Source organism: Diaphorina citri, unplaced genomic scaffold, assembly GCF_000475195.1.
Source record: "Diaphorina citri unplaced genomic scaffold, Diaci psyllid genome assembly version 1.1 scaffold162, whole genome shotgun sequence".
Lineage (NCBI taxonomy): Eukaryota > Metazoa > Arthropoda > Insecta > Hemiptera > Psyllidae > Diaphorina > Diaphorina citri.
The window spans coordinates 40957-57419 of NW_007377599.1; the positions used below are offsets into that span (position 1 = coordinate 40957).

Consider the following 16463-nt stretch of genomic DNA (forward strand, 5'->3'; position numbering starts at 1 on the left):
TCGTATCTGACGTCTTTAATATTAAAAGATGTTCATGTAGGAACCATTTGGATGGTATTGAAATTAAGTAACTTTGTAAATGTAAATGCGGTTTCTTTGTGTTATTATGTCACAACTTTGGTGCTCACTGCAGCATTGTAGGATTTTCCCAATATCTCAATAAAATTTATAGTAAACAATTAGCCAGCTAATTTTAATTACCTTCCATAGAAATTCAATTTCAGGACGGATAATAGAATCTCTTCTTAACTATGGGAAATTCTCTAATGTGAAATTAAGACATTTTCATTGCCACCTAACATTTCATTGAATTTAATGAAAGTTTAGTGTTTAATAGGTTGATGGCTTCATTATTCTTATCAAAGATCTGTGCAAAAAATCCGATGCTAAATCCCCTCCGGCAAGGTTTTCTTCCGACAAAGACGATCGTCTAATTGATTTTGTTATGCAACATAAAATTTTATATGATTTGAAAGACCCAGAATTCAAGAATACTCTTGTAGTAAAACGGGTCTGCATCGTGTGAATATTGGTTTGGTGGTAGAGATGGTAGTCTCTCACTAGTCTCTTCATTGAATCATTCAATGGGATCAGAACATTGCCGTGGTACCTGTCATACCTTTGTAGACGGTTCAGTCCCTCAATGTCTCATCTCGGGACAAGACACCATCTTAATAATAAAAAGAAAGGCATTTCTCTGAACTGTCTCACAAAAACTAAAAACCATGTAAAAATGAACAACTTACGTCGGGCGAAAACGTTTTGTTGGAAAACACTTTCACGCAGCGCAATATATTTCACGCTCCTGCCGACGTGTTCGGTTCTGCGCTGCGCAGAAAACACGTCGCTAGGAAACCGTACCATAAGGGACGGACTATTGTATTCGCTTCGGTGTCTGTCACTCTGTCGGTCTGTCCCCATAGAAGGACTTATCCAAACCTGGTCGACCTTACTTCCCCCCCACCCTATTTACAGTTTCCTCGTCTACGTTCCTGCGGTGACGGCCCCAACCCCCGAGCTGCGCATCTGTCACCCTCACCCCTCCTCCCTGCACCGACTGCGCCGCATGGAGGCGGCCATGACCGCCGAGCTGCGGCCCAAACTGCGGCTCTTGCATCCCGTCACCTCGGCCATGTGCACGCAGTTCCCCGACCCGCGGCTTATACAGTACGATTGTGGTGAGTGCTTTTTTTTATTCCCTGTATATGTGTATAACTGGTTAGGTCAGCCACTTACTGTCAGGTAGACCTGACATGTACACTTGACCAGGTCCGCCTATCAGGTGTACATGATACCTGATAGTGAGTGCCTGGCCTTAGGTGTACTTTCCATCTTTGTACAACCCTGAGCAAATTGGCGATTATTGGTGTGTTTTACATTAGACATCCTATGTGTTCAAAAAATATAACGGTAGGAAATAATATCAACCTGGGAAACGTCTATTGAATTATCTAAAGTAGGTTCTAAAGATATACAAAACAAATCTTTTCTTTATTAGGTCATCACCATTTGGCGAAAGCTAAAATTTATAAAAAAGAGGTTATAATTTTGAGAAAAAAAAGATTAAATAATTAGTTACTATTCTTTTTTTTTAACTTATTACTGTCGAACCTGGATATGAGAGAAAATTTTCTGGGCCCTTCATGCTGGACCCCGATATTAAAGAAACTGGATATATTGGAAACCTGGATATAAGAGAAAAAAAGGTGGTCCCCTGGATTCTCTTAAATCCAGGTTCGACTGTATATTGTTTTCTATTGTGTTAACCCTTTCTGGTCTTTATCCTTTAGGTAAGCTACAATCTTTGGATGTGATACTTCGCAAGCTGAAGGCGGGCGGACATCGGGTGCTGATATTCACGCAGATGACCCGAATGTTGGACGTGCTAGAAGCGTTCCTCAACTTTCACGGCCACATCTACCTGCGTCTGGACGGTACGACCAAGGTGGATCAGAGCTAACTAAGCTGGCATTGAGGATATTTTGGAGAGTTTTTGATGTATCAAGGTATATCTACTCCTACGGAGATGTTGGGATAGATACTTAGATAGTCGTTCCCCCCTGTAAAGATACCTTTCTAGGTAAACTTGGACTAATGTCTTGAGTTGTTTTTTTATTATTATTATTATTATTTATATTTTTTTATCTTTTCCCATTCCAGGTTGACAAGGCCTCGCTCGGCGCTCTGGAGAGCGCGCTGGCCGCCGCGGAAGACGCAACGGACGTAGCTGCGGCTAAAATAGCCAAGGCCGAGGCTGTGGCAGATCTGGCCGAGTTTGATGAGAGTATACCGGTCACCTCCCTGGGCGAGGGGCAAGGGGAGAGCAAGGCGGAACAGGAAGTGGGCGCCCTAATGGAACAGGTGAGCCGAATGGGTTAATTATTTTTTATTTATTTTTTCCAAGGGGGGTTAAAGCCCTTATGGAGCAGGTGAGACGAATAGGTTAATTTTACATCATACATAATCTTAATCGTTCCATCAGTTGGTGGGTTGATGTAAAAAGCCATCATCTTCAAACGGGTTGATTTTAATTTTATCAAGAGGGTTAAAAATGTCGTTCCCCGCTTAATAAACTGCACTAAATTTTTGAATTGACTTGGACTCAAACCATCAACCTTCAAAGCCAGAGTTCACCGTGCTAACCACTGCATCACTTAGGTTGGTCTTTATGTTCGTTTGTATTTCCTAGCATTGAAACAACTGCTACATTAGACTCATGTGGTCTATGTTGTATCAATGTAGCATGTATATTAGATTAAATTAGATTAGATTCTAGGATGTATATTCCGTAGTATGTCCCTCATCAGGTGGGCGATAAGAGACACAACACTCCAATTTAGATGCTGGGTCAGAAAGTATCCCGTTAAAATATTTGCAGTACGAGTACAATTTTTTGTCGATGGTAGGAATGGAAACTTATGCAAAGAAAAAAAAAAAGTGTTTAAGTTAGACTGATCCCCGATTGCTCATATTTCAATCCCCAGTTTTATTTTAAGTTCATGTTGTATAATTTGATCTCTAACACACATCTCGTTCTCTCTCCACAGCTGTCCGGTGTAGAGCGCTGGGCCGTGTCGTTTTACGAGGCCAAAATCGCGGCCAACGGCGCCGGCACGGAGGCCGCAGTCGCCGCAGCCGAGGCCGAATTAGCCGCAGTCAAACGAGACTGGGAGCTGGACCGGCTGGCCTCGCTAAAACGAGAAGAAGCGAGACGGGCCGAAGCCAAAGCCGAATCCCGAACCGAGCTGTTGACCTTCGCAAGGGAGGATGCAACCAATCAGGTGAATGAAAAGGGGCGAGGGGGCGTGGTCAATGGGAGACGGGCGGACCAATCACGGAAGAGGAAATTGAGGGGAAAGGAGAGAAGGGTGACGAAGCGAGAGCGGCGATTGAGGGGAAGGAGTGAGGCGCGGGATGTTGAGGCGAGAGAGGGGAAATTTAATAGGAAAGCTAGGCAGGAATCGGAAAGCAGCAAAGGAAATGTAGAGGAAGGAAATAGGAAAGTCACCCGGCGGCTGCGAACCCTCAGCGGGCGAACTGTGTCGAACGGGGTCCCCGAATCGCCGGCGGGAAAGAACACCTCCAGTGCGGCGAAAATCAGCACCGACGACGAAACATGTTTGGCGGAGCCGGGAGCTAAGCGCGGGCGATTTAGAGATCGCCCGGCCCGCGGGATGAGGCCGGAAGAGAGCGCGGGGCCCGGCGACAAACGCGCGGTTAGGAAATATCAAATGCGAAAGCGAAAACGGACGAAAAGTGATAGTGATGAGGAATCGTGTTCGAGTGATAGTGACAGCGATGGGGAAGTGAGTGACAGTGAACTTATTGCAAGTGATAGTGAGGTAGATGTGGAGGAGGATGTGAAAGAGTCTCGTAGACCGAGGAGAGATCTGAGCGGAAACGGAGGGAAAGAGTTGGGTGTGAAAGGAGCTTTACGAGGGACTGATGGTGTGAAGGGACTTACAGATGCTGTGAGAGAGAGGACTTCCCGTGTGAGTGTAAGCGAGAGAAATGGGGAAGTAGACGGCGCAGAAAGTGAAAGTAGCGCGGGAGCAAGGAGCAGTATGCGTGCAACGCGACGGAGAACAGGTGTTCACCCGAACGTGAACGAAACGGGAGTTTTGTCGACGAAAAATTCACCCGCTAAACTCGACCCTAGTAATTCAACGCCGGGGAAACTTGCGTCTAATTCAAACTCAAAACCCGGGTCTAATTCAACTTGGCCGAGCGCGAAACTTGCTAGTCCTAATTCAAAACTTGGTTCGAACATTCCGCCCACGTCCGGTCCTAATGCAAACTCAAAACCGGGGTCTAATTCAACTTTGCCGAATGCGAAACTGACATCTACTCCTAATTCAAAACTCGGCCCCAATGCGGGCCCGAAACCGGGCGTGTTGCCCAAACCGGGCCCTGGATCTCACTGTGAAGAAATAGAATGCGTGAACCTGTCGGATAGTGATGCAGAGAGCGACTCGCTCACGTTAAATCAGAGGCTGAGGCTGGTCAGATGAGAACGGAGGGCGTGTTGGCGCGATCGCTCGCGGACGCGTCGACATTTGCGACCCAGACGGTGGATTTGAACCTCGTAGGCATGCTGGGTTGGGTTTGAGTCCTGAGACCTGGTTTCTAGAAAGGCGGTTTGATTAAGCATGCTGCATTAGGTTTGAGTCCTTAGGCTGTTTTTTTAGAAGGGTGGTCTTGACATTTACGACTTTGACTGATTCTACAGGCTAGTTTGTCTCTAAAGGTTTGTCCACATATATTCGACGACCTTCGCGTCGAGCGATATGAATTTATGGCGGATTGACGGCCGATCGACTATGTTTGGACTCACCTTAATGTGTCTTTGAAATTTGTATTTATTAAATTGAGATTTCCTTAAGATGCACCTGTGTTGGGGTGTCTAGGTCCCTTTGAAAGAATTAAAACTGACGTTTACAATGACATGGGGTAGATCTATCCCCCCTTTCTTTTTCCCCCACTTTCTAACTCGAAAGTTACCCTTTTTTTTCACAAATATTACTTGAAAAAGGCCGCCCACCATTCGTCTAATTCTGGGTATTAAATTCTGTACCCAATTATTTTCTTTGTCTCCTTTTATATCCTGATTCCCGGTCGTTTTTTTTTTTTTTTTTTTTTTTTTCTAGCAACGAAGACGAAGGGAAAGAAGAAGACATCGTAGAAGAAGGAGGCCAAAAGTGACGAAACAGAAGGAGAAAAAGGAACAGAAGGAAGAAACACAGACGCCAAAGGGGAAGGAACGGAAGAAAGAAATAAAGAACTCGAAATAGACGAAGGAGAAGAAGAAGAAGAAGAAACGAAGAAGACGCAGAAGAAGGAGAAAACCCGCTTGTAAAAAAATAATCCTGCATGAATTAACTTCATCATAAGAATTAACAAAAGAGAAAATATCTCGAAAACTTCAGTCAAACCTAAAAATATACCTACCATTGGAACAATACATACCGAGAACAATATTGTGAAAATACCACTTAGAACAATATAGTAAAAATACCTAACACATGGAACAAAAATAACATTATAGCGTTGGTCTTGTTCCCTGGCTCATTATTCCCAGAACATTGACAATATTAGTGCAACTGACAATGGTGCAACTGCAGTGAAAAATCATGATGCATGTGCAAGCGGAACTTCAGGAAATAGTAACTTCAGGGAGCCACGCGACACCAATCAATTCCCAGACAATTATAGTCCCCAGCTGTCCTACGTAGTCCCAGATAATGCACAAGTCAGGTGCCAAGGTTCCCACCGGTGGGACAGTAGGACAGTACAGACCTCACAGATTGAAATCAGAGGGGTATTCCACGAAAGTCTGAAGGACTTCTGCGTGGATAACACTCAGTCGTATTGCTTGAAGAGCCCCCGACGACTCCAAGAAGCCTGTTCCTTGAATTGCAGAAGATTTAGTAGTGCTGCTTGAATAGGCCTCAAGAATCCTGTTCCTTAAATGGCAGAAGATTTAGTAGTACTCCTTGAATAGCCCCCAAGAAGCCTGTTCCTTGAATGGCAGAAGATTTAGTAGTACTCCTTGAATAGCCCCCAAGAAGCCTGTTCCTTGGATTGCAGAAGATTTAGTAGTACTCCTTGAATAGCCCCCAAGGAGCCTGTTCCTTGAAGCAACTTTGATCTTTGGACTTCGCATTTCACAAATATTTTGATGTCAAATCAAAGAAAGAAGGACAAGATGGGAGATAGCCAGCCGTTCCGAGAACTAACCTTATGTGGTATACCGATCTTAAGGCTTAAGACAATGAGACATCACATTAACCTTATCTGTTCAGGATAATATTCGCTCCGGGAGGGAATGGAACCCGCGACCCAGCGCTTACAAGGCATAGCACGTTAGATTTTTATTACAAAGTCTGTAAATTGACAAGATATCAGAGACGACTTTCCCACATTCAAAAACCGGGATATCCCAGAAATTATAGCTGCACCAGAAATAGACACCTTAATTAGTTTCCAAGTGATAAAAATTACCCCCAATCATTTACCAACTTATACAGACCTAGTTAGCTACCTACATATAGTAAATAGTTGTAGACGCACTTTTCCCAACTTTTTTATGTAATAGGGTTTTTCAAGATCTTCAGAAATACTGTCTACGCAACGACTATAATGACTGCTATTAGCTTATTACGATATTAGCACGTTTTGAATCCATCATTAAACATGGCTTGTTGGTGTCCCCCCGACTATTATGTCTTTGTTCCTTGATAGTTTTGTTTAGTGTGACAGCCAACGCGATTTAGGGAGAAGGAAATTTTGGTCCCCTACTCCATTTGTAATTTGTGCGTATGCCTAATATGTACTTTTATTAAGATTCTGATCCCACACTCCATGAGTAATGTATTTTAATTCCGGAATACCAGGTCGTTCGCGCCGAATCTATGCTTTACATGCTCAACTTGAACGTTTATTTGGAGACTGACCACAAACTTGTGCGTTTATTAGGAAAATGGTCTTCAATGGTCATCTTCCCTGACGTTTAAAAAAGGGTCTCCCATCCGGGTGCCAACCATGCTCAACTTTGCTTAACCAAATCGTGTTGGCTGTCGCGATGTCTTTGTGATCTATTCAGACATACCTCCTTTTAAATTTGTTGTGTTCACTTCAGCTTCGAAAGAAAAACTTTAATTTGATAATAGGTTGTAATTTCATAAGTTCTCAATTCAATTGAATCAATAAAAGAGATGATATTAAACTATTGGAATAGGGTCAAGTTTTCAAACTTGAAAAATTTGTAAAAATATCCGTTTTAGGGTTCCGCAAGTCGAAAATCCAACTTTTCAAGTTGTAAAGTGAACTGACATTATTTGAGGTCTATGAAAGAATGGAGGTCTTCTGTTTTCCATTAAAAAAAAAAAAAAAATCAATTTTTTCTCATAGACCTCCCATTTAGGCTGAATATTTCCAAGGTCCCATTAATTTACCGTTGGGGTAATTTAATTTGACAGTGAAATATGTAATGATGAAAAACATATTGACAGGAAAGAGTTATGAACCCTGTGTGATTACTCAATGGTGAATTTTGTCTGAGCATATTTCATGAAATCTCTTGCCGTTCCAAATTAAATGAGAGCAGTCTTTTTCAGCTAAATATTCTGCCATCACCATTCGGCTACAGCTGAAGCCACTGCAACAACAACAACAGGAGTGATTTATTTTACTTTTTGAAGTTTTAATCTGAAATAAAGGGGGTTTTTACTCAATTCTTTATGTTGTCTCGTTTTAGCAACCCGAATTTCAACCAGTTATTATTATTTAGTACTTAAGTTTTTTATGTCCCTCCACTGAGTCATTTTAGTGGGAGTTTTCCCCGATCGATTCTCACTCTTTTATCACCTCATTTAGTAATTTTACCAGGAATTCCGCTGTCTAAATCTAACTCCAAATCTCTTTTCTCCTCTCTCTCTCTCATTCAGACTGATCAGTGAGAAGACGATCGAGGAGAACATTCTTCGTAAGGCGAACCAGAAGCGGCTGCTCGGCGACTTGGCCATCGAGGGCGGCAACTTCACCACGGCGTTCTTCAAGAGCTCCACCATACAGGATCTGTTTAATACGGAGGGCCGTCATGTTTTCCGTATGTGTCTCAATCGTGGCTTTATCATCTGATGATTTTATTGTTTTTGAACCTTTTTTGTCTTCAGAAAATTAGCCAAAACAGTGCTTTTGATTTTGCAACCCCCCTTGTTTTGTAGTTTGATTTAAGCTTTTTTGGAACACACAAAGAAAGGAAAATTTTGAAAAAAACCTTTGAGCTTTTGGTGGTTTTTTTATTTGGAAAGAGCATTTTTTTTTTTTTTTTTTTTTTTTTTTTTTTTTTTTTTACGGGGAATTTTTTTTTAAGGGGATTTTTTTGTGGGAAAAACATTTTTTTTTTTTTTTTTTTATTTGTTTTTACGAGGCAATTATACTTAAGAGGAATTGTTAGTAGGAAGATCACCAAACCAGTGGATTCAAATTGAGGGGATAAAGTTAATAATGGACTAGATAGCTAAAGGAAAATCACATTGAGAGCCTTAGAGAGCGCGTAGTCGCCTGGAAAATAGAACCTCCGAAAATGATGTAGAATCTGCAGAAGGTCCCGGGTTCGACTCCCACCATCGACAAAAATTTGTACTCGTTTTTCGATTGCAAATATTTCAACGGGTTACTTTCTGGAAGCATACGTCTAATCAGATTACGTACACAAGTAGGGGATTTTGCTAGTTTTTATGTTTTTTTTTTAACGTTTACGATTTTTTTCTCGTTTGGACGTTTTATAGTTTATTTTTGCAGGATATTTAATTCCAGGCAGGATGATTTGGAGATTTCGCTTGTTTTATTTCTTACACGTTTCATGCACTCTAAACATGTGAAACAGGTGAGATTTTAATTTTTATAGCCTACCTGATAGTGTTATCAAGTGGCTAGTATAAGGTTGCTCATTCTGAGAACCACTGTATCCAAAGTCATCCTGAAGAGATGGTGTCGTGTCGTTAGGTGTCGAAGATCTTGTCGTGACCTAATGGTAACGCAAACACAATGTTGACACCTTTATACCTTCTTGTTATTATCTTAGATATTCAACCTAGTTAGCTTGGTTGGTAGGGAGTCTCTCTTGTAAGAGTTAGGTTGCGGGCTCGATTCCCGCCCGGGGCGGATTTTATCCTGATGGGATAATGTTCGTTCTCGGAACGGCTGGCTTTCTCCTATCCTGTATTCCTTCTCTCTTGATTTTGGGACGATAAGACCATAGCAGTTACAGTTCCCTCTGTCAAACCTCTTAACAAAAAAATACATGTGTTTTTTTTTGGGACAGTAAGACCTTGGCAGGTGCAGTTCCCTCTATCAAACCTCTTTAAAAAAGAAGATAATATATAAGCAATGTAGAGTGCGGATAGTTGGATGGGTAAGCGCTTGGGAACACCACGTAACGATGGCGTTATTCAATGGCTGTTATTTTCGACTGATCTAATGTGTCTTGCACATTGCGTATTCAAATATTTCCAGGCGGTCATACAATTCCCAATTTTCCCGTTAGATAGAGGGATCTGTAACAGGGAGGGTCTTATCGTCCCGAAAAGGAGCAGTTGCAAATGGGTAAAATCATAAATAAATGGTCGATTCCTAAGTAAAAGGTTGGGAAAAATCCAAATCTGAGGCCAAAACTCCGAAAAAATAACTGTAAAAGGTCGAAAATTCATTTTTTAAAGAGTTTTGACAGAGGGAACTGTAACTGCTATGGTCTTATCGTCCCGAAATCGAAGAGAGAAGGAAGACAGGATAGGAAAAAGCCAGCCGTTCCGAGAACGAACATTATCCCATCAGGATAAAATCCGCCCCGGGCGGAAATCGAACCCGCGCATACAAGGCAGACGCACTACCAACTAAGCTAACTAACTCAACCTTTGCTGTTTCTTTAGCAAGGAAATGTCAGGCTGGTATACTCCTTGTTTAACGTCCTCCAGTTAGTATTCTATTCTATAAAATGTTAGTTAAGCAATATACTGCCCTAGGTATTTCACGAAAAGTCCGCCACTGATCGAAGTTATTAATTTATAAATAGCGATTTTATAGCTTTAATAACAGTTATCAAGTTATAATTAGGTTCTTAGCTCGGCTACCTAATGACGAAACAGCCAGCCTAGTTAACTTGAAAGCTAGTGTTGTCTTGTCTTGTAAGAGCTAGATCGCGGGTTCGACTCCCACATCTTTATCCTAAACAGACAAGGTTCGTTCTTGGAACGGCTGGCTTTGTCCTATCCTGCCTTTAGGCAGGACATATTTTATTATACCTTTGACTTACCTGTATGGTTTGCTTAGCTCCAGCAACAGACACTGACGTAGCTACTGGAATAACAGTTCTCTGTTGTACTTGTGGTGATTTGGTGATGACAGCGTGAGATATAACCTGACCACTGCTTGTACTCACATTAATCGTACCCGCCTGTGAGAAGAAAATATTGATCATCAGGAATTCGGGCGAAACATTTGTAGAAAGTAATACAGAAAGTAAATTTTCATTGGTAAATGGAGAAAGCGTTTACCAACAGAAGGTACCACAAGTTATATAGACACGTAACTTCACATCCCGATTCAAAATGGCGGTGGTTCAAAAACATGCCTGAAATGGCCATAAGAATGAGGTTAAGTCCTAAAGTGCGGTGATTATATCGATCGATAATATATGCCTCTTCCCTAAAAAGGGCGGTTTACTTCGTAAATAAAATAAAAATCAAAGTCGGTAGCGAATACTCACATGGGGTATCTGCTGTTTGATGACCTGCTGAATCTGCTGCATGGTCATCGTGCCCGTCAGACTTTTGCCGCCCCCCGCCACTATCAACTGCGTCGTGCCGCCAACGCCCGCCGCCTTCACCACCTTGGCGGTCGTCGTGCCACCAGTGGGAGCGGCAGAGGAGGCCTTCCGCTGGGCGATCAGTTGCTGTTGGAATTGAATTTGGCGGAACTGGGCCGCCGTGGGTTTGATTTGCGCCGCGCTGAGAGTTTTCACCTGAAGGAGGAGAAACAGGGAGTTTGATTTAATTGATTTACAATTAAATACAAGAGATCAGTTTACGAATTATATGTTTATATTATAAATTATAAATATCTGTGGCAGAAGCTCCGGCTTTTACGGATGGGTATATCATTTGTTTTGCTTGTGCCAAAAGACCGAAGATAAGGCAAGTAGCAGGAACAAGATAGCAAACAGCAGCACAAGACAGAAGTGTATGGAAAAGTATGGAGGAGACCTTTGTTCAACTATGGACTAGAAACAGCTGATAATGATACCATTTGTTAACTATTTATTTGATGAGGGAATTGTTCTGAAAAACCAATAAATTGAGACTTACAATACAGAAGAAAAAAATTATTTTATTGAATCTAACAGGAATCTACACAGTAGCGACCGTAACCTACCTGCGGTAGTGCGGTATAATGCCAGCGGCCTGGGGCGGCAAAGTCTTGACAAGGGTAGTGACCTGGGTAGCGACCGTAACCTACCTGTGGTATAATGCCAGCGGTCTGGGGCGGCAAAGTCTTGACCAGGGTAGTGACCTGGGTCCCCGGCTGGATCGCTCCCGAGGTCTGAGCGAGTAGCGACCCTACAGCGGCTTTCTGAGTAGCGGACTGTTGCTGGGCCGCCGCCTGTTGAAGCATTTGCCGCTTCAAGATGGCCATTTCCGCGTCCGTCACTGTGCGAGGTTTAGCCTGTGGGGAGAAGAGACGGGAATGAATCTAATATAAAAATCTAAATCATGATTTATTTGTGGTGAAGCTGAGAGCTTCTTCACAATTTTTGTGGATATCACAGCATTACTAAGAGCCTCATGTACTTTTTCTGACATCTATAATTTTTTTTTTTACTCTGGTAATGCCGCCACTAGTCGCTACTCGATTAAAGTAGCTACTCAATTGTCTTCACGAGGCTGACTGCACCCCGAACTCCAAGCACAGAGCCGAAAAAAAACCTCGGCCCCACCGGGAATCGAACCCGGACCTCCTGCGTGCAAGCCTAGTGTGATACCCACTCGGCCACGGAGGCTACTTGTGGCATGGAATATTTATTATATCCATTCGCTTTAGAAAAAAAAGTTTTTTTCTCCCCTTTTTAGGCGCTAATTTTTATTTCATTTTTTTCATAGGTAGGTATTTAAGCTTTAATTGTCTTCATTTTAATTGTCAGCCTTTAGTCATAGTTTACAAGTTTAAAACTATCACCAAAAATCGAGATACCTACCTACCGTCTTCTGTTGGTATTTATGGAATTTCTGGCAAAGTTGACATTAATTAGTTATTTAATTTCAAAATTCCGAGATAGAATAGAATACACCTTGTTTATCCTGTTGGGATAGGACTGAAAAGTCCCTTTTCCCCTGCAGTCTAACCAAGGTCCCATATATTTTGACAAGTTGCCCAGACAAGAGATGTCCAGTTTTGGCACCGAAAATCCGATTCGTCCTCTTTTGGGACCGTAAGGTATTTGTCCTGTTTATCCTCTATCCTATTTTGTCTAGTTTTGGACCCGAAAATGCTATTCAAAAATAGGCTTTTTTTATTTTCAGAACCGAAGTTGGCCAAAACGCGAATTTTCGTCCATGTTTGGTACCGTAGCTGATACTTACGCCCCTTTATACGCCTGACGATACATTTTTTACACCTGACGATACTTTTTTTACGCCTGACGATCTTTTCAATCGATTCGCCTTAAAAAGACGAATCCAGATACTTATATCAAAAACTCAATTTCCGAAAATTAAGCCTTGGTCCACTTTTGGAATTGGGCTGCTTAATTTAAATTTATTCTACATTAAAAAAAAAAAAAAACTATTCAAGGATTAAAAAAAAAGTCCCCCATACACGATTTCAAAACTCGTCCTCCTCCTCTTCCTCTCCCTCATGATACGAGGTAGCTCGCAGGAATTGCTGAATGTGTAGGGCCGCTAATCTAGTCTCGGTAGCGTCTATATTGTTCCTCGCGAGCCGCTGATCCTCCTCGTACGTCGCTACTAGGTAGCTACCTTCTTGAGCCGAAACTAGATCGCTACTCTGCACAGCTATCAAGTTGACACCCTCTTGAGCGGCTTGGTCACTCTGGGTTGCTACTAGGTAGCTACCTTCGCTCTGAGCAGAAAGGTCGCTCCTCTCGCTTTGAACAGCTACTAGGTCGCTACTTTCATTCTGCAAAGATCCCAAGTCGCTCTCATTTTGCATGGCTACCACACCTTCCTTTTGGTTGCTATTTTGAGCGGCCTGGTCTTGGTCCGGGATGATAACTAGGTTTCGGGTAGCTACCAGGACGCTACTGGTCGCGCCGGGAGCGGCCTCTGGAATTCCGGAACCCGACACGAGTTCCGAAAGACGCTCTCATGTCTGGAAGAAAAAAAAGGGCGGGAGTTAGGAGAAGTGATCTTGGTTAAGTGGAAGAGAAGGCTATGGTAAGTCACTCTCGCCAGTTGTTGTCGTTGTAGCGGCTTCAGCTGTAGCCGAATGGTCATGGCAGAATAAAGAAAGGATATCTTTTTTTTTTCATACACCGGGGTGATGGAATATTGCCATGTTTAATTGGCTCGTCCTGAACCGCAGCATCCAATCAGACCACAAGCGTCCAATGTAGCAGTTGTTTCATTGCTACGAAATAAAAACCGCGGTAAAACACTCATCTTAAAAAAAAGCAGATGCCAGCTAGCTAGGCTGGTTAGGGTTAGCTGTTCTCCTCCCTGTTTATAGTACCTCAGCTAGACACTAGTCCACTCTCTGTTTAACGTCCCCCAGCCAAACGAACTCTAGCCAGTCACACACTAGAACTCTACTTTTTTTTATTTTTAAAGAGGTTTGACAGAGGGAACTGTAACTGCTATGGTCTTATCGTCCCGAAATCGAAGAGAGAAGGAAGACAGGATAGGAGAAAGCCAGCCGTTCGGAGAACGAACATTATCCCATCAGGATAAAATCCGCCCCGGGCGGGAATCGAACCCGCGGCCTAGCGCTTACAAGGTAGATGCACTACCAACTAAGCTAACTAGGCTGGCAGAACTCTACTAACATCGCGTCGACCGTTTGATTTCTTTATTATAAGTTACCTGGTCAGGGTTGGACTGATGATGTATCACATGATGCTGTTGGGTAGCTTGTTGAGATTGAGACACAGCCACGGCTATTATTGGTTGGCTGGATGTCTGTCTGTTCGTTTGTTTGTCTGTCTGTTGGTCGTTTGTTTTAATTTTATTATTGTTTATTTCAATTTACCTGGTCAGGGTTGGACTGATGATGTATCACATGGTGTTGTTGGGTAGCTTGTTGTTGAGATTGAGATACAGCCACGGCTACGATAGGTTGACCGGATGCGGATTGAATGCGCACCGGAGATGGTCGCATTGTACCTGAGGAAGGGAAGCGTAAACGGGGTTTTAGAAAAAATAATAGAAAGTAAAAAGTAAAGTTATTGTTGTTGTATGGTGAGTTTTAATAAAATATAGGTCCCTTTTTCAATGAAATATAAAAAAGCCAAAGCCAGCGACAACACATTGATCTTTTCTGTATTCTGCCGATTTCTGCCAACACTATTCGGCAAAAGCTAAAGCCGCTAGTTATTGTTGTTGTATGGTGGTGAGTTTTAATAAAATATATAGGTCCCTTTTTCAATGAAATATAAAAAAAAGCCAAAGCCAGCGACAACACATTGATCTTTTCTGTATTCTGCCGATTTCTGCCAACACTATTCGGCAAAAGCTAAAGCCGCTAAAACAACAATAATAGCACATTGAATGCGCCAGTTCTCAATGGACGACTCAAGTTAGACAATAGTGCTTATTTATACTGCTCGCCTAGGACTGAAAAGTCCCTTTACTCCAGCAGTAGGCTACTACTATTGTTGTGGTCAAATTCTCACTCTACTAACATCGCGTCGACCGTTTTATATCTTTATTACAAGTTACCTGGTCAGGGTTGGACTGATGATGTATCACATGGTGTTGTTGGGTAGCCTGTTGAGATTGAGATACAGCCACGGCTATTATTGGTTGGCTGGATGTCTGTCTGTTCGTTTGTTTGTCGGTCTGTTTGGTCGTTTGTTTTAATTTTATTATTGTTTATTTCTATTTACCTGGTCAGGGTTGGACTGATGATGTATCACATGATGCTGTTGGGTAGCTTGTTGTTGGGATTGAGATACAGCCACGGCTACGATAGGTTGACCGGATGCGGATTGAATGCGCACCGGAGATGGTCGCATTGTACCTGAGGAAGGAAGCTACAAACCAAGCTAACTAGGCTGGTTTACTTTCTTAATATGGTACTCACCAGTTCGGATACATTGACAGTTCGCTGTTGCTGTAGAGTTCTCACAGGAGTAGCCACCTGTCTTACTGTCTGCTGTTGCACCAGGGTACCATGCTGCGTCTGTTAACAGAGGATACTATTTGGTTAGAAGTGTTTCACTTTCGTCCCGAGCAGGAATCGAACCCGCGACCTAGCGCTTACAAGGCAGGCAGTGATGCACATTCCAAGCTAACTAGACTGGCTTCTTGGGTTTCAAAAAGATTTAACGTCACAAAATATTTTGCGAGGTTTTTCGTGACGTGGGTTGTCTCTTCGTTAAGCGACAAGCTACGTGTCTACTCAAGCCAGCAGCTCGCGATTGTGCCAATGGTCACCCACCCGGATATGAAACCACTACACCACCGACAATGGTTAAATTTCGTCACCAAAAACAGTTTCTATAGCAGGTATACAGTGACGTTAAAACCGTATCAAACAAACGCAATGCAGGGTCCATCCACACTTGGTGGAAATGTCGCACAATAATATCATCCGACATTTTCAACACTGGTGTGTACCCTGCTTGTGTGACGTTAATTTAGACACAAGAATTGGCTATAAGGTTATCAATAAAATCGAAGTTTAATCTAATGATTGATTCACATATCGCGCAATATTTGTGCCCAATTTTTACGTCATTACAACACAAACAGCAAAATTACCTTGTTGTATAGCGGCTGTGACCTGAGACAGGAGTGCCTGTTGCTGTTGAGAGACGCTACTGGAGGTCGCTCCGGTAGCTACCTTGATAGTCTGAGCGGTGGGCCGAGCCACTCCGCCGCTACTCGGGGTCGCTGTCACTACCTGGGGGGAAGGAAACAAGGATCGAAACAACTTAGAAACAAATTGAATTTTCATAGCGAGAAGCTTTTTGGTGACCCAAAGGACCAAAAGAACACAACCCCGACCTAAACTTCCGACTATGGTACAAGATGATAGATAAGCTCCTCCACAAAGGGAATTTGACAAAAAAAAAAAAGTATTTATTTTCTTTAAATTTAAAAGCTTCATTTACAGCCAGCCTAGTTAACTTGAAAGCTAGTGTTGTCTTGTCTTGTAAGCGCTAGATCGCGGGTTCGACTCCCACATCTTTATCCTAAACAGACAAGGTTCGTTCTTGGAACGGCTGG

At 42.6% G+C, this 16463-nt stretch overlaps 3 protein-coding genes across 5 annotated transcripts in view; 1 reads left to right on the forward strand and 2 right to left on the reverse strand.

The window, feature by feature from the left end:
* LOC103505293 (helicase domino) overlaps positions 1-4983 on the forward strand; it is a 32618-nt gene extending 27635 nt beyond the window's left edge. Inside the window, exons 18-21 of the mRNA XM_026820627.1 lie at positions 976-1178; positions 1791-1955; positions 2153-2361; positions 3048-4983. Coding sequence (XP_026676428.1) covers positions 976-1178; positions 1791-1955; positions 2153-2361; positions 3048-4511 — 2041 coding nt within the window. The 3' untranslated portion in view covers positions 4512-4983. The remainder of the gene's footprint in view (positions 1-975; positions 1179-1790; positions 1956-2152; positions 2362-3047) is intronic.
* A 3563-nt stretch (positions 4984-8546) lies between these two features.
* The window catches only part of LOC113465803 (helicase domino-like), a 25872-nt gene continuing 17955 nt past the window's right edge, over positions 8547-16463 (reverse strand). Inside the window, exons 9-12 of the mRNA XM_026820628.1 lie at positions 11518-11724; positions 10769-11023; positions 10305-10456; positions 8547-8565 (exon numbers count right to left, since the gene is read on the reverse strand). Of these exons, the coding sequence (XP_026676429.1) occupies positions 8547-8565; positions 10305-10456; positions 10769-11023; positions 11518-11724 (633 nt within the window). The remainder of the gene's footprint in view (positions 8566-10304; positions 10457-10768; positions 11024-11517; positions 11725-16463) is intronic.
* LOC103505287 lies at positions 12386-16136 on the reverse strand. Of its 3 annotated transcripts, XM_026820632.1 has the most exons (3): positions 15996-16136; positions 15119-15252; positions 12386-13386 (listed from the first exon to the last, which is right to left on the reverse strand). In XM_026820632.1, the coding sequence occupies exon 3, from the start codon at positions 13225-13227 to the stop codon at positions 12880-12882; it is 348 nt and encodes a 115-aa protein (XP_026676433.1). In that variant the 5' UTR covers positions 13228-13386; positions 15119-15252; positions 15996-16136; the 3' UTR covers positions 12386-12879. The 3 variants fall into 3 exon arrangements, with proteins under 3 accessions (XP_026676433.1, XP_008467838.1, XP_008467839.1); XM_008469616.3 differs by lacking the exons at positions 15119-15252; positions 15996-16136 and adding an exon at positions 14263-14398; XM_008469617.3 differs by lacking the exons at positions 15119-15252; positions 15996-16136 and adding an exon at positions 14097-14171.